This window comes from Otolemur garnettii, unplaced genomic scaffold, assembly GCF_000181295.1.
Source record: "Otolemur garnettii isolate 467f Iridium unplaced genomic scaffold, OtoGar3 scaffold00016, whole genome shotgun sequence".
Taxonomy (NCBI): Eukaryota; Metazoa; Chordata; class Mammalia; order Primates; family Galagidae; genus Otolemur; species Otolemur garnettii.
The window spans coordinates 20,803,822-20,829,556 of record NW_003852411.1 but is presented as its reverse complement, the minus strand read 5'-3'; the positions used below and the strand labels follow the sequence as shown (position 1 = coordinate 20,829,556).

Genomic DNA, 25,735 nt, shown 5'->3' with positions numbered 1-25,735 from the left:
AGTTTGGATTATTTAACTTTTTAGCAAGTGCCTGTTGGGTTCACTCACCTTTTCCCAGCTTATCGCTTTGATTCTCTTTCCCTAACAACCCCACTCCCCTGCTTTGTTATAGACATTGTGTGGTTGCCTAAGGGGAAGGATTGTGGAAAGTACCGAGTGGGAACTGCTTTCATGATGGCAGACATATTTGTCTTCTATCATTCCAAATAGGGTTGCTGAGACCAGAAAGAGTATATTTTAGTCACCTGTATTTTCTTCTTGTCATAGAGAAGATGAAAGAGAAATGACTTTAGGTTAATGCACTAAACTCGTTTTTCCTATGGTACGTGAATGGGGGTCATTTTTAGGAAAAGGCACTCATTGATATTGTGTATGTCCCTAAGAAAATTCTTCTAAATTATAAATGAATTCCACTTGAACCTAAGCATTCTGAGAGTGGCAGTGGAGTGTAGCAGATAAGAGCCCAGCCTCTGAGGTCCAGTTACCACAGAGCCAGGTTCAAATCCTGGCCCTCATACTTAACTTTCTGTGAGGCCTTGGTCATCATGCTTACTCTTGTTAGTCTTGTTAATTTATCCATGAAGTGGGGAAGATGATGATAATAGTACCCCCATCTTGGTGACGATTAAACAAGCTGATATCTGGTCCTATGGGACACGCAGAAGTGCTCAGTAAATGGTGGCTGGTCTATAAATTACCACTCTGGTAGCAGCCAGTATTCCCATTTCTGCTGTAGAGTGATGAGGAGAGACGTCCCAGTTTGGGGGACTGAGGAGTATGAAGAATATGCTGAATTCCTTGGGACAAGAAAGGGGTCCCATGTAGTGGAAAATGTAAAGGAGTTGGTGATGGTGTCTAGGTTAGCATGGGCCTCCCCGTGACAGTTAACACTGGTATCTTGAGCATTTCTTGAAAGTATAGACACTTCTGGTTTTGATGTTTTTGTTACCTTTCCCTGTATATGTGGTCACTAGGAGTAACCTTTGTGAAAAACCAGTGGGAAAAAGAGAAAGAAGGAGAGAGTGTGAATGACTATGCATTTGGGTCCCTAGTTACCTGGCAGAAAAGGCTCAGGTTAAGAAAAGATGCACAGAGTGAAAGACGCCCACGGGCTGAATTCCTAGATGTGAATCCTAAAAGAAAAGGAGTAAGTGGAAGCAGCTCGGGACCCAGCGGTCGCTCCGGAGGTTCAGAGCCCTTCTCCAGAGCTCCTTACTGTTCTTCCTCCTTGTTCCCTAAACTCCTGGTCTCTCTTCTTCAAAACAGAGAAAGCAATGGAGTTAAGGGATGGAGGGTCAGGGAAAAGAATGTACATGAGGAAGAAAAAAAGCAATCTCTATGCCAACTCTTTGTTTGGAAACGTGAAGCCGGTTAATAACACTTCGCATCTCTGCTACCCCTGTCTGCCCTTCAAAATGCCACCTATCTTGTCACCTATACAATTACAGCTCTCTTAATCGATCTCTTGCCTGACTTACAGGATTAATTGATACTGCATTAAGGTTCACCACCCTCAGCCAGGAGGCTTCTTTTTAGGTGGCCCATGTACTCTTGATCCCACCAATTAACCTTTTTTTTTTTCTTTTTACAAGGATGTGTTTGTCCTCAAACCTATTTGTCCAGTTGTATTTCTTATGTATACTTATTTATATATTTTAAATGAAGAGGAAATAAGCTGATCAAATTCAGTAAAGATGTTTTGTTTCTATGAAAACTAAGCTGAATTAGCTACAATAACTTCGTTACTGACTAGGCAGGATAACGGGCAAAGAATGTGTGTATTTGGGAAGGGGGCTTATAAAAATCTAGCTCGGTTCTGCATTTATGATTTCCCAAGTGTCTTCAGGTTCTCCCTTCACTTTAAAGAAAGCAAAACTGGAAATGGTAGATGAAGGATGTGGTTTTTATAAGACAGAAGATGCATAACTCCAATCAGCAGATCCATATGCAGAGAACAGGCCTCGGCCTTACATCAAAAGATTGGCACATGTGTGTACATTTATGTTTTAAGTTATAGAAAGTGTTTATGGTATGTATGAATCATTTTTTATCATTTCCCATTTTATCCGACTTACTGGAAAACCAACAGTCAGTTCCGAGGGCCTGGGATGAGACAGCTTGTTCCCAGACACGTTTTGGCTTCTATTCTTATTCTCCATCCTTTGAACCTCCCTTTCCACTGTACTCCCTGGAGCAGTCTCCTATATATTTTTACTGTCTTCTCTAAACATTTTATAGTTTTCCTTAAATAAAATAAAAAAATAAAATCTAGCTCTCTCCCTGAGGTTATTGTTTACACCGTTGCTTTCTTCAGGGAAGGATATTTGCTGGCGCAAACAAGGAAAATCTAAGGCCTTTGATCGGGTATGACCTTTGCCTACTTCTCCTGCTGTGGCTTCCAAACACTATTCCTTCACCTTCCTGTAACAAGTCTTCCATGAAGGCCACGGTGGTACCAGCTGTCCCACCTCTTCCCTATGTTCACCATCCCCATCAATCCTTGGTCACTGCCTTCTATTCTTCAGAACCCGGCTTGCATTCTTCCTATCTATCCCAAGGTCAGCCTCAGTTGGAAGACCTCAGTGTCTGGGTAGAGATCATGTCCAACCTGCAGCAGCTGCTGTTCTTGAGATCTCTGGCTCCAGCAGCTCTGTCCGTGCTTCGCACCACACTTCCCTGACCTCTCCTAGCCCTTGCCATTATCAGCAGATGTTCTACCAAGACATTGTAAACTCTCATTCTAGGAGTTGCAGAATGATCGCTCCTTCTTACCCTCTTTAGATTTTGAGCCAACTGGTAGATGAGTACAAGAACTCCATTTTGAAAGTTTAATGTCCATTTCACTGCTGGTAGATTGTGATTGGGACACCTGTCTGAGACACATCACTAAAGTGGGAGCCTCCTGGCTTGGCGCTCATAGCACAGTGGTTACAGCACCAGCCACATATGCCCAGGCTAGCAGGTTTGAACCCGGCCTGGGCCAGCTAAACAACAATGACAACTGCAACAAAAAATAGCTGGGTGTTGTGGTGGGTGCCTGTAGTCCCAGCTCCTTGGGAGGCTGAGGCAAGAGAATCGCTTAAGTCCAAGAGTCTGAGGTTGCTGTGAACTGTGACGCCATGGCACTTTATGGGGTGACATAGTGAGACTCTGTCTCAATAAAACAAAAAAATAAAGTGGGAGCCTCCTATTATGCCTCTTCCTGCTCAAAAGGATGGTTGGAGCAGATGCCCATGCGCCTTACCTTTTTCTGATTACGTCAGCTCTGCTTGGATTAACTTTGCCACCTGCTAAAACGCTCAAGCTGATAAAACTTACGATTTGTCTTTAGTTCCCTTTTGCTAAGGTTCCTAAAGAACTTGGAGATAATCGTCCATCGTGTATGGATTGGCACCATAATATATTGAGTCTCTTACCCTCGTCTAATCTTAGGTGGTGCATAGTAATGCTTTAGCATATTATCCATGGATGGCTTCTTGTGTTCTCCCCAACAGACTGTTAAACTTTTAACAGTCTCTTCAAGACACCTCATTTGCCACTTTCGTCCTCACTTACAGTGACGATTTCACAGATGAAATAGGGCTCCATAAAGGAGAACGTTGATTTCTTGTCTTCTCAGCCCCAAACTTACCTGTATTCACAGCCTCACTCCCTCCTTATCTCTGTCTCTGCTGAGGTAGTGTCCCTGACCTCTACTCTCTCTTAAAGAAAGTATTCTTTTGATTCTTCTATGTTCTGAATCCTCACCTTCTCCATCACAAGTTTTAAAAAGTCAGTATATAAATATACTTGTGTCTGTTCTAATTTTAAAAAGAGGGATGATAAAGACCTATTCTGTTGCCCTATTTTTCCCCTCTGAATGGCCAGACTCCTTGGGAAAACAGTAATTTATGCTTTGCTATCTTTACTGTCTTGTCTCCAGTAAATTTCTCAGCTGCAATCTGGCTCCCCCCCCCCCACTCTATGGAAATGATTATGGCCAAGTCCAGCTAGAGTTCTGATTGCCAAACGTAGTGGACACTCTTATCCCTGATACTATGTTCTACCCTCTTTTTGAAGCTGACTCCTCTGTCTCACGGGTCTCTTCTGTCTTTCTCTTGACTCGTCCCCTACCTCCTTCACCTCTGTGTCTGCCTTTCCCGGCCTCTCGACACCAGAGTCCTGCAGACCTTGCTCCTGGCTTTCTTCTTCTACTTATATTTTCTCTCTGGCAGATCACACCTTAAAAATATTGGTGATTCCCAAATCTATAACCTCCAGTTCAAGCCTCTTTACAGAAACTGTCTACAGACCACTGCTACTATTCTCTTTCCAAATTGAGGCCCTAACGTGTGTGTGTGTGTGTGTGTGTGTGTGTGTGTGTGTATTTAACCTGCATCACCCAGTGTCTTCCACCTTCCTACCTGATCTTTCCACCTTCCAGCCTGGTCACCTCAAATTCATCCTACCTGCTGCTATCAAAGTGATCTTTCTATAATAAAATACAGATATATGTATGCATGTGTGTGTATATATATTTGTATATATCCTTAAAATTATTCAGTGGTTCCTCAGAGCCTTGAGAGTCAAGTTCAGATCGTTTGGGGTTGTGTTTACTTTCACCGTCTGCTGTCTGAATACTTCTGCAAACACACCTCTGGTGGCACTGCCTGTCCCAGACATCCCAAGTGATTGGCCCTATCCTCAAAGATTGTTTAGACCTTTGGCCTTGGCATATTGGATTCCTGTTTTCTAGAATGTCTTCCATTCCCTCCTGGCTTTACTGGTCATCCCGTCTTGTTTTTAAGATCCTGCCCAGTCATGATTTTTAACTTAATATCATCCTGGGGGCCCTCTGCGAGTCCATTCCTGGTCTATCCTCACTCCCTTCTGAGTGCTGCAGTTGGTACCCTGGCTATTTCCATCACAGCACTTATGATGCTATATAGGTATGATGTATTGTGATTTGTTTCTATTTATTTTTTGATGTGGGTTCCTCTCTTGCCAAGTATAAGCTCCTTTTATGAGAGAGCTGGGCATTCTATCTTCTCTCTGGGACCTGACATGGTGACTAACCTGACATAACGGGGATTCTAGAAATACTAGCATGTTAGATGTTCTGAAGTTACCCCAAGGCCAAAGAAACACGTAGTTGGTTTAAAAAGAGTTTTTAGTCTTTTCTTTTAAAATGATAAAATATCAGCAAATTTTTTTTCAAATATCTATCCTTTTCCTTGTGCCTCCCTTTGACGGTCTTAACTTTTGGCCTTGTCACTTTGGCCTTCACTTTCTTTTATTTTAAAACTGGTGTAGTTAAAATCTTTTGCAAAGCATAATAGCTCTCATGAACTATGCTGGGACTTTATCACTTGTCCCCTTTTGCACCTGAGCGATAGATAAGGCGACTATATAACTTAGTGTCCAATGCAGGAGATTTTTGTGATATAAAGAGGGTATTTTTAATACTTTTATTGGAGTAACCGGAAGAAACCGAGGCTTGTCCAGGCAATGTGGACACGTAGAGCTGTCCTAGCCATACTGTAATTATATATATGCCTATTTCTCTCCCAGCATTTATATACATAAACTTAAAACACTGTTTTCATTTGCGACTCACGTTGGATGCCTTATGTGCAAAATTTTAACTGTCTTTTTTTTTTTTTCCCTTAAGCCACATAAATAAACATCAGCGAAAAACATATGGGATTTATGTGTGTTCAAATAACAAAGCACAAAGCTAGACTCCTAACCCGGGGGAATGCATTTCTTCTCAGATACTTTCTCACTGTTGTCTCTGGGGCCCTGGAGGACAAGACAAGGAACACTGGAGCTCTATGAGCTTCTTGGCTTTGCTCCAGGGACATCTGAACTTTGGGAGTTTTCGGGTGGGCATCACTTTTCGTCTGCTTTTCTTTGCCTTCTTTTCTCCAGCGCATCGTCACGGGGTGCTGAAGGTCTTTTCAGGAAGCACTGAGAGGAACATCTTGTTTTTTCAACCACAGTTTAGCAACTGTGCCATTTAATGGCCTCTTGGGAAACCACATTCTTGGATCGCCATCATACCAATTAATTGATTTTTTTTTTCCCCTGCTTAGGAAAAAAAAAAATGTTTGCCAAAAAAAAAAAATAAATAAATAAAAGAAAGAAAAGAAAAGCTACCTTAGTTGGCTCTTAGAAATACAGGGAAAATTTTTTCTATTAAAAAGTGTTGTTAGAATAAGTGGTGAATTTTACGCCACGTTCGGCAAGTGGTTCTGGTTGTGAATACTCATAACTAAACAAGTGACTCCGAAGTCCGACAAGGCCCTACATGATCTGGCCCCACTTGGGGTCTCTCAAATCGTCTCCTGCCCAGTTCTCTCCAGCTACACTGGTTTCCTTGTTTCTTCAACAGGGAAACACGACCACAGTGCATTTGCATTTCTGTTCTCAGTGTTAGGAGTGCCTCGCCTGAGAACATCTGCATGTGGCGCCCCCTCTGCTCGCATGCCACCTACTCAGACTCTTTCTCTGACTTCCCTGTCCACAGCCACACAGCTAGAGATACCCCTCCCCCACACCACCGTCCATATGACTGTGCGAATTATACTATCTATGTCTTTTGCTATTGTTATTGTAGGACAATGAAGGGGGCTTGAGGATGTAAGCTGCATCAGAGTAAGGGCTTGGCTTATGAAGCTCATTGCTCTATTTGCAACCCCTAGGCTAGCCAGGCTTTCAGTAATAATTACTGCATGAATAATGGACAGAATAAACGAATCATGTCTCATTGACTTGGCAGGTAGGTTGAAGTAGGAGGAAGGAGAGTGGCTGACAGCATCATACTCAAATAAGCCCTTTTAGGTCTAGATAGAGCCACTGGCATTTTTATGCTATATGAAGAAACTTAGATTTCACTTTCTCTGGTTGTCCAGTCCAGCTCAACTCTGTGCCGTGCCCTGCGTGGAGTCGATGCCTCATACAGTAGGCTTTGGTCCCCAGGCTTCCTATCAAACCCGTTATTAAAATTTGAGCCTTTTATTAGGTATTATGGGGAATTCTGGCCTGGGACTCGGCTTTAGAGGGTTAGGAATCTTACCTTTTAATCTTACAGTTCATTAAAGGATTTGTGCTCTTTACAGCTGATTCTCAATTTGTCATTTACCATGGCCCTTGATGTTCCTTCCACTTTCCGTTTCGACTTTTTTCATTTTAATTGCTCATGAGGCTATCTACCAGAGATGAACTCGAGAGAGAGGAAACCTGACTGGGCCCCTCACGGGGGTGTCAACCCACCTGACTTCCTATGTGCTTCTTTTCCGCAGCCCTTAGATAAGAGTCTGCTTTTCATTTTTATCTCACCCAGGGTCGGACCTTTTGTTTTTATTCTCTACCATTCAATAAATAACACTAGAGTTCTCTTCCTTTCTCTGTGTACAAGTCTTGCCGTCATGTACCTCACTATTTCTTCCACCATTTACAGAAAATCTTGGAGGTTTTCAGATTTGGGATTTGCCCACCTGGAGAGGAAGACTATATATTTTTCTCTGACCCCTTTACCCCAGTCCACCTGGTTGGGATCTGGCTCCTTTCCTCTCTCTACTAATGTCACTGGTTTAGGCCTTCCTATAAGTCTTACATGCCACTCTCAAAATGCAGAACACCCCATAAAGAATTTTCTCATCTACCCCTGTGTAATTTAGAAGAAACTCACCATTTCTTGACTGCTTTACAGTATAATTGCTTCTCATCTTCACTCACCTTTGTAAACGTGAACGTATCTTTTCTTTTTTTTTTTTTAATAGCAAATATGTTGTACCAGATGAACTTTTTTTATCTTATGAATAAATCCAATGTTATGGATCCTACATTCTGCAGAAATAAAGGATTACTAGGGATATGGGAGTGGATTTTAATTCACAGAAAATGGAATAAAATTATTATATGTTTTTATGGGCAGTAAAATCATCATTGCTACACAAGTTGTAGCCAAGTGGCCAATATTTGAAGGTTTATAGCTTTTTGATAAGAACAGAGCCCATATCTTTACATGAGCTGAACCAGTCAAGTCAAGTGATGTGCTCAGAAGAAAGCTTTTCTGGTTTTAGTTTATTTTCTTAGCGATATTTGGTATGGAATCATGAACAAATGGTTACCTAATAAGCCACGTCTTTACTAGAAGCATCCACCCTGTTAGTCTTGAAGCTGTAGAAATCTTGCCTGGCCTTGTTTTCTGCTTCAAGAGAACCCTCATAGCATGGCTCTTGTGATCTGATTGATTGTTAATGCATTTTATAAGTGCGTAATTGTTGTTTCATTAGATAGAAACGTCTTTCAAGTGATATTTTCTCTTCCAGGGAAAGATGTGATCCATGTGTAAATTAAGTTTTTATAGTGAGGTCCCACCAAAATAATTAAACTCTACCCTAAATACTATTTAAAATATTGGACATGTTTTGCTGCTTTCTATAAGAACATGTGTAATTGGGCCGTGCCTGTGGCTCAGTGAGTAGGGTGTCAGCCCCACATACCAAGGATGATGGGTTCAAACCCAGCTCTGGCCTAACTGCAACAAAAAAATAGCTAGGCGTTGTGACGGGCACCTGTAGTCCCAGCTACTTGGGAGGCTGAGGCCAGAGAATCGCCTAAGTCCAAGGAGTGGAGGTTGCTGTGAGCTGTGACTTCATGGCACTCTACCGAGGGTTAATAAGTGAAACTCTGTCTCAAAAAAGAAAAGAACATATGTAATTAAAATTTTCTCTTAGAATTAAATAGTGAAAGTTTTGATCACTAGAAGTCATGTATATTGGATTGTTTCTCTATTGAATCTTCCTTATTATTTAAGACTACTCAATGTAATTTGAAAAATAAGCTATTTAGAAGTAACTTTCTTTTTCTTTTTTTTTCTTTTTTATTGAATGGTAACTATGTACATTAATGCACTTCTGGGGTACAGTGTGGGGTTTTCACACACAATCCGAAACACTTCCATCAAACCGGTTAACATAGCCTTCATGTCATTTTCTTAGTTATTGTGTTAAAATGTTCATATTCTACTCTTAGAAAGATTCACTTGTACCCTTGTAAGATAAACCACAGAAGTGATCCCTCCAATACCCCTCCCTCCACCCATTCCCCCGCCCCCTCTCCTCCCCCTCCCCATATTCTTAGGCTGTTATTAGGTTATAGCTTTCATATAAAAGGTATAAATTAGTTTCATAATAGGGGTGTGTACATTGGGTACTTTTTCTTCCATTCTTGTGATACTTTGTTAAGAAGAACATTTTCCAGCTCCATGCATGTGAACATGAAGGATGTAAAGTCTCCTGGAAGTAATTTTCCATTTAATACATGTATGTCTTTGAGTGGAACTTTCCCTGTTTCTATGTGAGCAGCAAATCCTCAGACTCCTCTCATAGCAGGTTTAGGCACTTATGTCTTCCTGTTTTTCCTTACTTTTTGAAAAATACTTCTCTCCTGTGACTATTTATCTGTATAGTCAATCTACTACGTGAGACAGTGAGGTTTTTATGAGGTTTTTAGTATCAGGTTCCATGACATAAACTGAGCATAGAGCTGGGTGACAGCAGTGGCCCAGTCAATGACAGATGTGATATACATTTAAGAATGTAAAATTATTGTGACCAATAGCAACTTTTTAAATTCCTTGATCCTATAGAAATCAATTTACAGAATACTTAAAAAAATCAGCAGAGGAATAAAGATCTAAAGATGGTGTCTTCTAGATCGGTATTATATAGGCATAACAATTAGAAATTTGATGACTTTAAAAAGAATATTCTTTCACCTGTAAGCACTTAATTTGACATCCAGAGCAAAAGAGACTAAAAATTGTAATGATTCAGGTGGTTGAGGAAACCGGGATGGTATCATAAGTAAGAAACATAGTATGTTTGAAAGCTACGTGGAGGGCCACACAGGCTGTGCTGGGGCTCGTGGTGAATGAGCTAAGGAAATGTGTGGGAGAAGCCTCATCAGAAACTATTTTGAATGTCAGTAGGTTGTGGGTTTTTTATTTTCTGTCCTTTTCCTGTATGTAGCTGAAGAGGAATTGGGACCAGAACTTTACATTTGAGAAAATAAAATGGAGATTTTGATTTCTGCACTCCCAAACCAGTTCAAGGTCAATCGGCTTGTAATCAAACTCCTTATTACTGCCTTCCGCTGAAGTCTAGGTCTTAGGCGTCGTTGTCAATGTTTCTCCTGCTTTGCCTCCATGAGGGCAGGTTCTCCTTGTGTGTTCTTTTTTCTTTTGCTCCACTTACCATTTAGGCTTACTATTTAGACTTCTGTTTGTCCTGATTGTAGTAAAATTATGGCTCTGGTAGGTTCCTCTGGTAAAATTGAGCCCATGGTAAGAGGCTTGGAAAGGTCAGGAGATACACACACACACACACACACACACACACACAAATCAATCCTCCTGCCAAGGCCAGTGGACATTCTTAGATGCCTCTACTTCATGGGATACTCTTGTCATTTTGGCCTTTCCCTGACTTCATGATGGCCATGTCCTGGCCTGGGGTCCTTCAGCTGTCAAGCATTTTATTTCTGAATAAATATTTATGTTGCTACTCTTTGGTGACTTTAAAAATAACCTTCTGCTGGAATCTACTTCCTAAATGTTGTTAAAGGCACCCACTCCTCCTTGGTGGACTCTGTTGCTTGTGTGGTTACTTCTCTGAATCAGGCTGGTTCTGTAACCATGTGGCTGTCATTGAAAAGCAAGAATCCCTTGATAGCTTGTGCTTCCTGAGGGCAGAAGGGCAATGATGCTCAGGTGGCCCCGGGCAGGCTAGTGGTTAGCACCAGGTTGCCAACCAGGTTTGCACTAGTTGGGGATGGAAGCTGATCAGGATACTGGGAAGCTGAAAAGTCTGAGGTTGAGGGACCACATCTGGCGAGGGCCTTATTGCAGGTGGGGACTCCATGCAGAGTCCTGAGACAATTCAGGGTATTGTTCGCTCAGTGAGGAGGCTAAGTGTGCTAATGCGATAGCTGGGGTCTCTGGTCCTCTCCTTATAAAGCTACCAGTTCCATTCCCAGTGGATCAGTTCATTCATGAGGGCTCTGCTCTCAGGACCCACTGACTTCTTAAAAGCCTCACTGCTCAGTACTGTCATATTGGGGATTAAATTTCAACAAGAGTTTTAGAGGGGGCAAGTATTCGAACCATAGCATTATGTTTGTGTATAACCACATTATCTATGTAATAGCCTGATTTTCTTCACTTGGAGTCATATTATAAAGGCTTTACCATGTCATTGGATATTATTGGAAATGTGATTTGAAATGACTATATTCCATAAGTAGATATAGCTTAATTTATCTAATATCCCTGGATATTTAGGTGGTTTATATTTCTGTTTATTTGTCCTATTATTGCTAATCTATGTGATGCTGTGATAAATGTCCTTATGATTTTAGGTCAGAATCCTGTGAGGTAATTAGGCTGAGGTGCATGTGTGTGTGTGTACACAGGAGCGTGGTGTATTTAAGGTTTTTGACACATACTGACAAATTGCTTTCCAGAAAGACTGTTCTCACTCACATGTTTTCAGCAAGTTTAAACTGTGCTAATCTCAGTATACCCTCGACTATAGTAAGTCTGATAAAAAATAACCATAGCAATTTTCTGATATAATAGTTATTCGAAAAAATCCTAATTGGAATTAATCTTTTCCTGGCATAAGCCATGGATGGATGTGCCCACTTTTCTCCCTTTCCTCTTCTGCCATCCCAATAGAAGCCGCCATTATTTCCCTTCTGAATGGCTTCACTGCCAGAATTCCTAACAAGCTTTCAGGGATTTTCCTGACATGGCCCCCATCTATCTATCTTTCTAGCTTTGCCTTAAGATCATCCTCCTTAATTTCTGTACTAATCTTCCTTCCTTTCTTTCCCCACTCATTACCCTCCCCACACCATGCCTTCACGCACGCTCCTGTTCCTGGCAACCATCATCTCCCTCAGAGCCGTTCTCACACCCCTTTGCCTGACTAAGCCCTCCTTCTAGGGAGAGCTCCTTAAGCACCCTCACAGCCCCCCAATCTTTTCTTCCTTATGTTAAAAACAGCTATAATTAATCCATTCACTTCTGTAAACTATTGATAGGTTTTCAGTAATCTGCTGCATAATTTAGATTGGGTGATTGACATGCAAAACTATTTCTATAGTTTTGCAAAAAAAATATGTACAGATACACATTTATTAGGGGAGAATTAAAAAATTCAAGTATTCTCTTTGGGGTTCATGGGATGAATCATCCTCAAAGAGTAATGACAAGGCTTTGGACTCTAGGATTTGGGTCAGAATCCTGGACCCACCATTTTTGAACTGTTCTAGTCTTGGAAAAGTTACTTGACCTCTTCTGCTTCACTTTCCTCCTCTTTGGAATGGGGTAAATAGTTAAATTCACCATTTACAATTGCCGTGACTATGACGGGAGTAATTCATGAAGCCTGCTATACAGCCTGGCACGTAGCAGGGCTCTGTCAATATCAGTCATTATCCTTTCCCTTATTCTCTTTAACGTCTTCTTCGTCTTTGAACTTTGTTACGGGCCAACTCCATGGTGCACGGTGCTCGATGGTGTCTAGGGGTCTGCTTTCTTTCTAGGCAACTGCCCTGCTGATTTTGAGGTCTTTCCTCTGAGATAATGAGGCTACTTCAGCTATTTTGTGGAGCTTCTTCAATCACCGACATTCTTCTTTAGGAATTCATGATATTTCACTTCCAGAACTGTAACGAGTACCGTCTGTAAAATAACGTAATTTATCTCTGTTTCTTTTTTGGTAGTATAACTTTTTGAGTTTGAACACTCAAATCTGTTTTTCTCGACAGCTGGCAAACTTCCCCAGACTCTGCGAGGAAACGGAAAGGATCGTTGCAAACCACATTCGTGAGCGGGAAGGGAAGACGAAGGACCAGGTAAGAGGAGACTTTCCCTGGTGGGCGGCGAGCCTGTGGGAATGGCTGTCTGGTGGTCTCCAGCAGCTGGCCTAGCCTTTCACAGAAAAAAAACCCAGTGGAACAAACAACTACATTAATGAATTATACTCGTGTTACTGTACTAATATGTATGTTAAAAATAAACATAATATTATATACATTATACAGATGTAAAGACTTAGGAAGAATGAAATTTAAAAACAGTAATAAGACTTCTATTATTTTTTCCCTCAACACCCCACGGATTGCCACGTGCATGCATTCTACTTTGAAAACCACTAATCCAAAAACATTCTACATTTTTAAGACAGAGGTTCTTAACTTTTAATGGGCCTGCAGATTCGCAGACTCCTAAAATGCTATGCAGAATGTCTAGTGTTTTTATTTTTTTCTAAAAAGAATGGACATAGCTTTTCATCCACTTTTTTTTTTTTTTGGTTGAAAAAAAAATTTTAAGGACTTTTAAACTTTTCTAACTATTTTGTGAGTGGATCTGATTTGTAAGGGGTGACCTGAAGATGGTCTGCTAATCCCAGCACTGTGACTTAGATGATTTTCAAGTGAGGAGAATTCATGAAAAAATGGGAAGGATTAAATGAAAATACTCAAATCTTCTTACATTTAAGTGAATTTTTTCCCCCCTCATTTACTTATAAAACAGCATAATGGGAAAAAAACAAAGGTCTTTAAATACTTTTGAATTCCATGACACAGCTGCACATGTGATGTTGTGGCGAGAACACTGGACTTAGGCCATGTGCTCCCCACAAAATAACAGCATGTTCTTGTGCAAATCACTTCTCTGGACTGTTGTTTTCTCATGTACAGCACGGGGACATTGGTCTATATTATCTCTGAGAGCCTCTATAAGTTAGCATTCCAAGAGCCTGTGATTCTCAAGTGAGTTGGAGGGAGGGAGGGAGAACTGGAAGAAAGACAAAATAGAGAGAATGGAGCAAACCACGGGGAGAGACGGTATGCACAGTGTGTGCGTGTGGGGCTGGGTGGAAGGGGAAAGGGAAGGGCCAGCGGGGTGGAGGCCCCGCAGATTGGGGCATCTGTGAATGACTCCAGTCACAGCCTTGCCTCTGCTTGAGCCCTGCGGTGCATTGTTACTACTTTTTATCGTGCTCTGAAAGCTAATTAACTGCTATTTATACAGTTTTTACTTGTTTTCCAACCTTCACACTCGTGGATAGCTGCAATAGCCAAAATCGGAGAAAACAGGCCTTATGACTTAGTTGAGATAAGCAAGTCAATATTAATTCATGAGCCAGTGAAATCAAGGCCAAGGCCAGATATACAGCCTCATGGACAGAGGATCCTCCCCCAACCCCATCTGCTGTCTTGGCTGCTCCTGGGCTGAGAAAATTTAACATTCTTAGGAATCAGCTGTACTCCTGACCTAAGTGAGCTAACTTCTATTTTAGTGTCTTTATGATATCCACATGATGAGATATCCTACTTAACTCTTAGGGATCCTCTATAACAGAGGCTCTCAACCTGTGGGTCACGACCCACAGGAACTGTATTAAAGGGCCGTGGCATTAGAAAGGTTGAGAACCACTGCTCTATAAAAATAACACTGAAGAAGAATGGAGTAGGGTGCTGGCCCCATATACTGGGAGTGGTGGGTTCAAGCCTGGCCCCAGCCAAAACTGAAAAAAAAAAAAACCCAAAAAACAAAACAAGGTAATTATTTTTTTTTAAACCGTCTTTGTGATCACAGCTGAGTCAATTGCTAACTTCTTCCTATTTTGTATTTCGGAATTTTTGTTTCAGCAGAATGGCCCGTTCAATCCTGGCATTGTCATCAAGCCTGTGGGCTCTGGGCTCAGACTCCTTGGCTTTGAATTCACCTTCTCCCGTGTTCTTTCTGTGTAACCGCTGACAAGTGACTTGACCTCTTTACACGTCAATTTCTTCATCATAAAGTGGGACAGTAATGGTAGTTAACCCAGAGACGTGTTGCGAGGATGAAATGAAGCAATCCAGACATGGCTGTCTGTTCTTAGTTAATTTTAGTTGTTTTTGTTTCTATTCCCATGAGCTGTGACACACAGTAGATATGAGGAAGCCTTTCCTTTCCTGATTTCAGGGGAAATTATCTTCCATCTGCGACTCTGATGCCGTGATTACTTCATTCCCCAAGTGTGGCCTAGGCAGAGGGACAGGCATCACTCCCCTCCCTGACAATGTCAGGCTGTCTGGCCTCACAGTTATCAGCCGGCTGCAGACACCACCAGAGGTCACCTCTAACGTGGACCTGTGCAGCATGGCAGGGACGTGGGAAATATCTCTGGCTATCTGGTGGTGCCCTTTTGTGGGACCACGTACACGCCATGTGGGATGGAGCTCACATTGGAATTCTGAGCCCTGTGCTGCCCTGGGCCGTGTGGTACTTTTGCACTACCTGGTCAGAGAAAGTGAGCTGTTTCCTTGGGTCTCTCGTCTGAACTGCTTTGAGGCATTCTTGTACTTTTCTTTCCTTAAATAGAACTGGTGCCAACCTCTGCTCTGGAAGCTCTGTGTGTGGGGAGTGGGGGAGTCTTCAAAATTAAAAATACAGAAAACCGTAAATCTATCTGAGCCTTTTCTGAAAGGTTTTTGAGCATGTCTGCGTGCCAGCTGCTATTCTGGGCGCTTCCATGCGTGAGGCTGCGCAGGGAAGTGGCCGATTCCGTGGGCGATCACTGCTACCTGGGGTGGCTTCACTTTCCTTCACCTACATGTGCAATAGCCGTGGGTGAAAAACGCAGTGAGAAACTCGGAGACAGTGAGAAACATGAGGGAAAAGGGACTATTTGCCTGTTCATCCCCCACATGCGACCTGGCTCCTTTCCTAGAGTGAACACAGACTCCCAGTTTCCAGGAATATGAATGAGAACAGCCATAGCTTTCCTTTTTTTCCACTTTTTTCCTATATTGCGGTCCAAGTTAATGTGTGTGAACGTCCAAGACATTTGCGATACCCTTTGGCAATGCTGAGAATTATGTAGATATTTTCCTCCTTACTGTGGCAACAATTTATTTGTGCTTAAATATTGCAGTTTCTTAGTACAAGCTTCTGGACAAATGGATTTGGGAATCTAACACTTACCGGAGTGTGGCTTTATTGTTGGGAGAATAGGGGCAAAACTACAGCATGTCTCATAAGGGTCACTCTGCCTAAGTCTTCAGTTTTCTTCAAGGGATGAAATGAAACCGTGTCTGAGCATATGAAATTTTTTCATACAAGTATGATGTTACTGACCAATAGGCCCTGTGCTGCGGCTTTATTATTGGTAGTGGCAGTGAATTTGGGGTGATCTTTTAAGTCTGCCTGTAGCAGGTCCCCTTGTGACTCTCAGCAAGATTTGGTCAGATGACTGGTTGAGTTCAGCCACAAAGGCAAAACCTCAGAGCTCCTAGCATTGGGTATTGAGTAAGAAACTTAGTGTTATTATTATTGTAAGTGGCCATATACTAATCACAAGGGAATAAATTGTTCCCTTTCAAGTCAAGTTTTTCAAGCCTGGTAGATAGTTACGAAATTAAAACCACAAATATTTATTGGATACCTATTGTGTGTATCATGCGAAGTTCTGGGGATAAAAGGGTGAAGCCGACAACCATAATTCCTGCTTCTCGGGAGCTCACAGTCTTGTAGGGAAGAGAAACATCACACACAAAAGTTATGGAAATAATTACATTTGGAGTGAACACAAACTTATGTATAGGGAGCAGGGAGCAATATACAGGTATGTAATTATGGGATAGGGGCTAAAAGTAACAGCAGGATCCATCCTGTTCTCGGGCGAGGTTAGGAGGTGAGGATCAGAGAAAGCTTTCCTGGGCGCTGCCCACTGGGAAGCATGGTGTGGCCTGTGTCTGCAAACTGTGGCCTTCCGTGAAGGGAGGCAGCGTAGACATACTCACTGAGGTCATCAAAAGCTCCTTCGGCAAGCTCAAAGTGCAGAGCTCTGGAGGTGTTCAGGCAGAGATTCGTAAGTCCTTTATTTTCTCCTATCGGTTCCTTCCAGCATCCTACAAAAAGATAGAGCACAGTTGTAGAGCAAAGGAAACTTAGGGAGAGGAGCTCAGTTTTGAATTCCTCTGGAATAAAACCCTCTTTCTTACGGTGTCCCCTTGCTCAGCTTCCCTCTTGTTCTCTCTCGGGCTCCCTGTCTCCCCATTGAAGAATATTTTCCACAGAGGGACTTTCCAGATGTCTGGCTTAGAGTTTGTAAGTCTCTTATGATTAGAGTATTTTCACGTTGGCTGGGACATACCTTCAGTTTCTTCCTTCACAAATCTTGACTGAATGCACACGGTGTTCCGGGAATTGTTCTGGGCACTCAGGATGCGGCAGTGAACGACAGATGAGGTCTGTATATGGAACATGTGAAAACGTGCTATGTCCCCTAGTGGTAGTGCTAAAAAAAAAAGTAGGCTGGGTAAGATGACCGAGAGTAACAGGGGTGCCAATTTAGACAGATCGGGCAGGGAAGATCCCTCTGTTGAAGAGGTGTTTTGGCAGAGACCCGGCTGATGAAGCTGACTGATCTCAAGGAAGCCTCGTATTTATTTGTCTGTTGCCTTTGTGGGTAGGTTGATAAGATGCGTACAGAGCTGGATGCTATAGGAGATACAAATAGGGTGTGTACACGTAGGGTGTGTACAAGAGCAGGAAGCTCAGAGCAGCCCCTTACTGGCCTTCCTGCCACATATGCCTACATTGTAGAAGAATCGGATCATTCTCCATTCTCTATGAAACTAGACAATAGTAAGTGCCCATAAATGACAGTACTCTTCTCCTCGTTGGGTACTTAGACTTAACTTTTCAAGTAGATTTTTAACTTATGAGTTTAGGGTACAACGGTGCGAGTCTAATGAAGAAACATCAAAGTGACTTTCCTAATTGAAGCATCCTTTAAAAAATTAAGCGAAGATAAATAATTTAGGGGCAGTGGTCGAATGTAATGTTTGAGAATTTTTAAGATGGGTGTTTACTGAAGTCTCTCTCTTCGGTTCACAGGTCCTCCTCTTGATTGATATCCAAGTCTCCTACATCAACACCAACCACGAAGACTTCATCGGCTTCGCAAAGTACGTGAAACACTTGACTGTCACATGCAACCCTCCTGCTGGCTTGTCTAGAGCAAACATTGTGGATTTGTATTGCATTTCCACCACCTTTTGATAGTACCGTCTGTGTCAAGATTAACTCTGAATTTACTTACTTAGGAGGTCTGGGCTCTGTGGCTGAAGGGCAGGGGTTTTATTGTTCTTTTGATAAAGGAGTTGGCTCTGTGGTGCAGCCTGTGAAGTCATATGTGTCTTAGCTACTCATTATTTTTGGATGATGGTCTGCAGTCTGTACTTGAACTCCAGTAGATAAGCAGTAACAAACGCACACTTAAAATTTGTTTGGAAAGAGTTTTTCACATTCGTTTGACATATCAAGTACAATTTATTGAATATAAGCTATTTCAGTTTCTCTAAGTCACAATATAAAGTCATGTTTTATAAAAACTTTCCTTTGTGAACTTAGATGTAATCTGTTTGGGTGAATAGTCTCTTCTCTATAAAGTATGTAAGCTTTATATTGGAGATCAGGCAATTAAGTCTGTGAATTCATCCTAGAAAAAGTGCCCCATACCTCATTGCTGAATATCACTGTGATCACCTTTAAAGTACTCCCTTTGGCTATCTGGAGACTGTAATGATATTCAGAAAGGAGGTATGTAGCACTTTTTCTGGGACAAATTTGTTAACTCAGTTGTCTAAACTTGTACGATGACGGCTCTGATGGCTATTCCAGAAAAAGAGCTCTGAAACTGTTTTGAAGGGTAGACTAGGTGCTGGCATCAGTGAATAGTTTCCCAGGGGAGGGCCTCAAAGGGGACCATGATGCTAACAGCAGTGAGGTATATGTAGCAATTTTCTAGAATGAGTTCGCAAACTTAATTGTCCAACCTTCTATGCTGGTCTAGGGGTTGCGATTCTTCACAGACCTTGTCATTTTTAAAAGCTTGAATTCACTAATTTTTTCCCTTCTTGTTCATGCAACCAGGTTTTCTTTAATTTAAAGAAACTTGATTCTTATTCTAAGATATATTTTTGGCATATAAATGGTTTCAACTTCAAGTATTACTTTCACTGGTACTAGATAGTCAAAACTAAGGACAAATACAAAATAAAATACCACAAAATATCAAATGCATTTATTTTTAATACAGTCTGACTTAGAAGACAGATACGCAGACCATGTGACCCAAACTGAACCATGGCCTGAGGAATTTATAGGCATATTTTAAAGAGAAAAGGCCCAGTTATCCAACAGAAAATTATTTCATTCTGAACTTGGCTGTAGTTGGGTTGGTCTAGCCGATGGCGTAAATACACCTTTCACAGTGGCTATTACCAGTGAGTGGTCCTCACCTGACTTCTTTCCACAGCACATATGCAAACTTGGTAAGACCCAGTGAGAGAAATGTGGCCTGATCTAGTTGTCTTTCCAGTCATGGTACCCACTCCAACACCTGCCTGGGTATTTGCTGCACAGGCATTGCAAACTGACCTACCCCCTTCCCTCCTAGTCTTTGTGATTGTCATCATTTGAACTGTTCATTTCCTACTACAAAATGCCTCCAGATGATCAAGTGCCTTGGTGTGGAAGGGACATCAGAGAATTTCTTTCAAGGTTCTTCCACAGTCAGTGAACTCCTGGTGGCTTGTGCCAAGTTCTCTGTGGGGGGAGGGGAAATGAAGAAAGACAAGGAAAAAAAAATTATTTTTGCCTTTTAGGAGCTTGCCCAGTAATGGGAAAGGAGAGAGAAACATATATTACAGATTTAAACTGACACCTCTCCATTTGTTTTGATTTCTTCTTTTAGTTTAAAAGACAAACCAATCCTGAGTCATGTGAAATAACAGGAATGCTGCCTTTAATGTTGATTTTTAGGGATTACAAATGCCAGTTAGGTTCTTACAAAAATTGAAACTTAACAACCTCAAAAGCCACAAGGCTGTTTGTTGCATTGCCCCCTTGTTGGGGGGTCCCAATTCAAGAGGAAAATGTAGAAAAAGTCGTAATCTGTTTGGAAAGATTCAGGGTTCAAACATACTGTGTAGCCTGTGCCTTCATTTTAATTTCACCCTTATATCCTTGAAATAATGTTTTCCTAGATTATCTTTTAAAAAATTAAACTCTGGCCCAGCTATCTTTTTTTTTTTTATTTCTTCCCTAGCAAATGTCAGTATTTTCCACCTCAGAAGCTATTGGACTAGTTTTATATTGATCATATCAATTTATAGGTTTTCAAGGGCATATCATTTTTGACATTTAATATTTTCAAACAGGCTTTTGATATAGTCTCACTGTAATGTGGGTGACATACACTATCAAGCTTTTTGATTCTGGGCAGAAAAAAAGGAGCATTGTTAAAACTGCTTTAGAAAAGCAACAAATCTGAGCATTTCTCATGCTCAAACCCTCTTTCGAAGGACTAGGGGGGAATCAGCAAGCTGGTTGATTATTTCAGGATTTGCCACTGATAAGCTTTGGATTTCAGCAAGGCACTTATTCTTTCTGTATTTCAGTTTATTCATCTATCAAATGGAATAATAAATAATTCTTGTGTACCTTTCAGGAGTATTGGAACATCAAAGGCATGAAGTTATGTGGAAGTGCCTTAGGAAACTGTGGTGTAATCTGTAAAAGTTAGAGACAGTCAGTTTTCTACACACACACATGCACACACACACACGAAGAATTTGATTACTAGATGTTCCATTTTACTTTGTAATGAAGGTTTTAATAACGTAGGTGTGATTGTCACTGGAGTAGTTTTAAGTTACTAATATCATTATCTCCAAATGTGATATTTTGGTCTGAGACTCAGGGGTGAATGTCCTTTCCATTTGGATGCCGGGTTGAAGTACATTTCAATGTGACATGGGGTGATTATGAAGATGAAGAAATATTCATTTCCAAGGAGTGGTGGTTTTTTTTTTTTGTGCTTTTAAAAATTAAAAAACATAGTGGTAGCCATAAATTTTAAAGTTGGCAAGAATGCTGTTACCATCAAGGAAGAAAATTCAAGCCATATCTGAAGACAATTATGTAAGTATTTTTAAGTTCCAAAGATAGAAAATGAAGGTCTGGGGTTGTGAAAAATAAGCATTTGTTTCATGGGATTTTTAGAGAGTTGCCAAGAGAGATGGAACCGCCTCTCAGATTTATAGGATGGTGATGTACACAGTATTTTACAGATGCAATCTTTCTCAACTGGGGTGACTTCTTGTTCTAAATTTTTTTTTAAAGGGAAATGCATTGTTAAAATTAAATTAGTGGGATATTTAGTTTTGTAGTATTGTTCAGGACATCTCGACATTTTCCTCTGTGCTGTAGAATTTGTTCTGCCATGTTGAACATGCAGAACTTCTTTTTCCATCTTTTCATTTGTTAGATATAGACCGGAAAATATGTACTGTGTGTAATATGTCCAAGTAAGCCCCGCTGTAGGCTTGCTTGGGAATTTCCTGGCTTCTAAAAGCTTAGTCTTTCAACTATAACACAGTTTCCAAACCTAAAAGTTCAGTATTTCAGAAGAAAATATCAATTTTCCTTGTGACTTAAGGGCTTTATTTTGTAATTCTTTCCTGTTGGGAAATAAAGCCCTAAATTGTATATCTATCTATCTATCTATCTATCTATCTATATATTTTAAACATGAGTCTTTGCTGTTCAAGAAAATAAGAACTGGTCCAATTGTTCCTTCATTTACTTCCCCTCATTCTTAGCAGTCCTGCCGTCTGAACAGAAAGGCAGGCTTATTAGCTAAATGCCTTGGAAAGTGAAATCTCAAACTCTTATGCTTTGCTTCCTTTGTTCCATAACCCAATTTGCCTTCGGAGTTACTAGGATTTATGCAGTCTAGTGATTTAAGGGAAAGATGGGCTTCAGATATGGCTGTTAAATTCATATCTCTATACACCACAAGCTGCAGACTAAGGTCTGTTTTTCAATCTGAGTAGGTTTCAGCACCTGTTTTCTCACAGTTGAAATGACACAGTGTGCAGATTCCAGTTCTTGTTATATGAGCCCCATGAAAATTCTTTGGGTTGTAACATTCATTATATCTCTTTCCTGATCCTCTGGAATGCCTCTGTTGCCATTTTGCTAAAGGCAGTGCATTTGAACCTTGCCATTAAATTCCAGAGTAGTCTTTATTTTTTCCCTTTACATTCTTCTTTTATTTTTCCCTAATGCATACATTATATTTGATTTAACATTATAATAGTTTTTCTGGTTCCTTTTCTTACCTGAAAATGTTTTCTCTCTTGTGGAATCAAAACTTAGGTGTTAAAAAGATACTTCATTTAACTCTTACGCAAATTTAGGAATCAAATGTTTGGTTGCTTCTTGGGGTACATCACAGCTTTACAGTATGATGAATCTAGTATGATTGCTCTAAGAGCTTCATTAGTGGACCCTAATCTACCAAAACCAGATAAAGACACAGCAAAACAAAAAAGAAAACTAGAGGCCAATATCTCTGATGAACATAGATGCAAAAATTCTCAATAAAATACCAGCAAACTGAATTCAATAGCACATTGAAAAGGTTATTCATCACAATTGAGATTCATTCCAGAGATGCAAGGATGGTTCAATATATGCAAATCAATCAGTGTGATACATCATATCAACAGAACAAAGAAAAAAAACTATATGATAATTTCAACTGATGCTGAAAAAACATTTGATAAAACTCAACATTCTTTGTAATAAAAACTTTCACAAAACTGGGTATAGAAGGAAAAATCTCACAATGAAAGCCACATAAGACAGACCCACAGTGAGCATCCCACTAAGTGGGGGCAAACTGAAAGCCTTTCCTCCCAAGATCTGGAACAAGTCAAGGATGCCCACTCTCGCCATTCAACATGGTACTGGAAGATCTAGATAGAGCAACCAGACGAGAGAGAGAGATAAGTGCATCCAAATTGGAAAGGAAGAAGTCAAATTATCCTTATTTGTAGACGGTATGATCTTATATTTTGAGAAACCCAAAGAGCTCACCAAAAAACTACTAGAATTAAAAAATAAAGTTGCAAGATATGAAATCAATATGTAAGAGAAAAAAGAAGTAGATCTGTTAGCTTCTGCTAAACAAGTCCCAGGGCTCAGATATATACAGTTAATTCTTTAAATGCTCCACCAGTGAAGTGTATAGGGGTGGCCTCCTCTTCTCATTGCCCCACTCCTTGGTCTCTGTGTTGCTTTTTTTGCTAATATTTTCTCCATCATAGTTGCAACTGAAGTTTCTTATCATTCCAGATCTCCTATACAAAAGAAACACAATGGTGGAGGTAAAGGCATACCCTGACATTTGCCATGGAATCTGTCTCTGAGGGACTATCAATTTCCATGACACATCTGAACCCTCTTCCAGTTGACTTAAAGTCTAAAGTCTAAACTAATTGATAAGATTTTCAAGACCCTGTTTCATCTGCCTCCTGATCATCTCTTCAGCCTGTTGTCAGTATTTCTTTATTTCCCAGTTCTAGCTCTGTGCCACAGCCATCCTGGCCACTTTTGGATCCCTAGATGCACTGTGCTCTTGCCTTAACACATGCCTACAATATGCTTCATCAAATTATTAAACTGAGTTATTGCAGATGAACACTGATGGTCTGGTTGTAAATAACCCTGGCATCAAAATAGAATTCCACGAACATTTTTCAAGATGCTTGCAGAAACTCTGTGCTAGGTAAAATCAGGGGTGAGAGAGAAGTGGAAATACCAAGATTAATGCACTCCACCATTGACTATCAAAGGCTAGACCTTGTCAGAAGGGAGTTAGAGACTTGTCTATAATATACAGTTCAGTTTGTATACTACAGGCATAGACCAAATGCTTTAGGAGTTCTTGGAAAGGAGGGATAACTGAGGTTTCTAAAGAGGTGTGATTCAGATATGGCACTTGATTGAACTTTGAAGGGTGGGAAGGACTTCAGTAGTCAGGGGGTGGGGAGGGTCTGAGGTGCCTGCTTCCTGTCTTCCCTACTTCAGAGTCAGTACTGCCCATTTAGGGGAGATAGTTCGTACTAAAATATTGCTTTGATCATGCTGTTTACTGGCTCAGAGACATTGGCTATTTTCTGCTGCCTCTAAATAACAGCCAAATTCTCCATAATCGGCCTCACTGTACAGTTACTGTATTAGCTGACTTTTAAAGTCATTTACAGCCTAAGTCTATAATCATATAATTCTGCCACAATAGTTTTAGTTTCTACCACTTCCATACGTGCCTCACATTTCTACCTCCTGGCTTTGCCAACGCCAGTCTACATTCTTGGAATGTATTATGGTTGGTCATCTTCCTTTATTAAGATTTATCTTTATTTTAATTTTTTTGGTAAAAATCTCAAATCATATCAGACTGAAATGATATTTCTTATCTCTGAACATTCAGAGCAATTAGTATGTCTGGGATTTGTTTGACAGTCACATATGCCCTTGGCATACTCTTCTGTTATTTGAATCTTTTATCCTGTATGTATATAGATAAGGATAGAAGGGAATGTACAGAAACATTCTCATCTAAGAGATAACACTATGGATTCTTTGACTGTCTCGTAATGTACTCTTATTTTTACAAGAATTTAAATTTCCTGAGTAGCAGAACATTTAAAACGTATTTATGTGTGTTTTATAATATTGCAGAGAAAACCAGTTAAGTACTGTATTTTGCTGTGTAAAATGTGTTTCTCTATATAATATGCACCTACATTTTTGGCTCAAACTTTCAGAAAAATGCTCCTCAAGAAGGTGATCAGCTCTCAGCTAGGAGAGACACTTCTGGGCAAGGGTGATGCCCCTCTGGCAAGTGTGTAAATAGTACGGCCCTCCTGCAGCTGGCTGCCCCTTCCCTCTCTCCCAGGAGCCCCCACCTAGAGAAGCCTCACATTGGGGAGCTGTGGCCACGATGGCCACTCAGGTAGCTAGTGGGGCAAGATCATCTGAGGCAGCCAGGTCAGTCCCTCGGCCTCTGTGGGGCTCCTGGTCCCCTCTCTGTGGCTGGTCCTCAGGCCTTGGTCTTCACCCCACACAGCCACAGCCTACCTCACCAGCCCTACCACTTGTGGTGCTCAGTGGAGGCTGCTGTGGCCTCCAACAGACCCTAGATCCTCCTGGGAGGGAACCCCTATGCACCCAGTGGGCCCAGCAGCCCTGGAAGACCCACCTGGATCCCCTGCCCCTGATCTGTACTACCTATGTATAATTCATATCCTTTCTCTCAAAAGTTTGGGCAAAAGAAGTGTACATTATACATGGCAAAATATGGTAGTATAGCCAGCTCTGTCTAAGGGCTCAAAGTATATCTTTACATGTTTTCTCATGAACATATTCTTGATACGTACTTTTACTTTTGGATTATTATAGCACGCAGATGATTATGAGAAAGGATATTTTCTAAGCAGGCATCTTTTTTACATTTTGTTACGTTATTTTTAAAGTCACTTCAAGTACCTAAATACATTGTGAGTGATAGCGTGTTTGCATTTATGGGGGCAGTTGCTACAGAAGAATTAGTTTTTAGGTGGAAAGTAAAGGTAACTCAATGTTCTGTTCTAACTTTAATATTTGAATTGCCTTATAAAATAAATATACTTTCCTTCTGTATATTCATTCTTACAAGTGGCAGGTCCTAGATATGCACCTGTCAGTGAATATTCTCTTTATCTAGTTTAGCTAATGAGCTTTTGGGAATAATTTGCATCTCAAGGGGTTTTAGGCCTATAAAGAACCTTA

General features: G+C 40.8%; 1 protein-coding gene across 1 annotated transcript in view; it reads left to right on the top strand.

The window, feature by feature from the left end:
• The window catches only part of DNM3 (dynamin 3), a 549,381-nt gene that overhangs the window by 215,276 nt on the left and 308,370 nt on the right, over window positions 1–25,735 (top strand). The window contains exons 11-12 of the mRNA XM_023510815.1: window positions 12,823–12,909; window positions 17,948–18,018. Of these exons, the coding sequence (XP_023366583.1) occupies window positions 12,823–12,909; window positions 17,948–18,018 (158 nt within the window). The remainder of the gene's footprint in view (window positions 1–12,822; window positions 12,910–17,947; window positions 18,019–25,735) is intronic.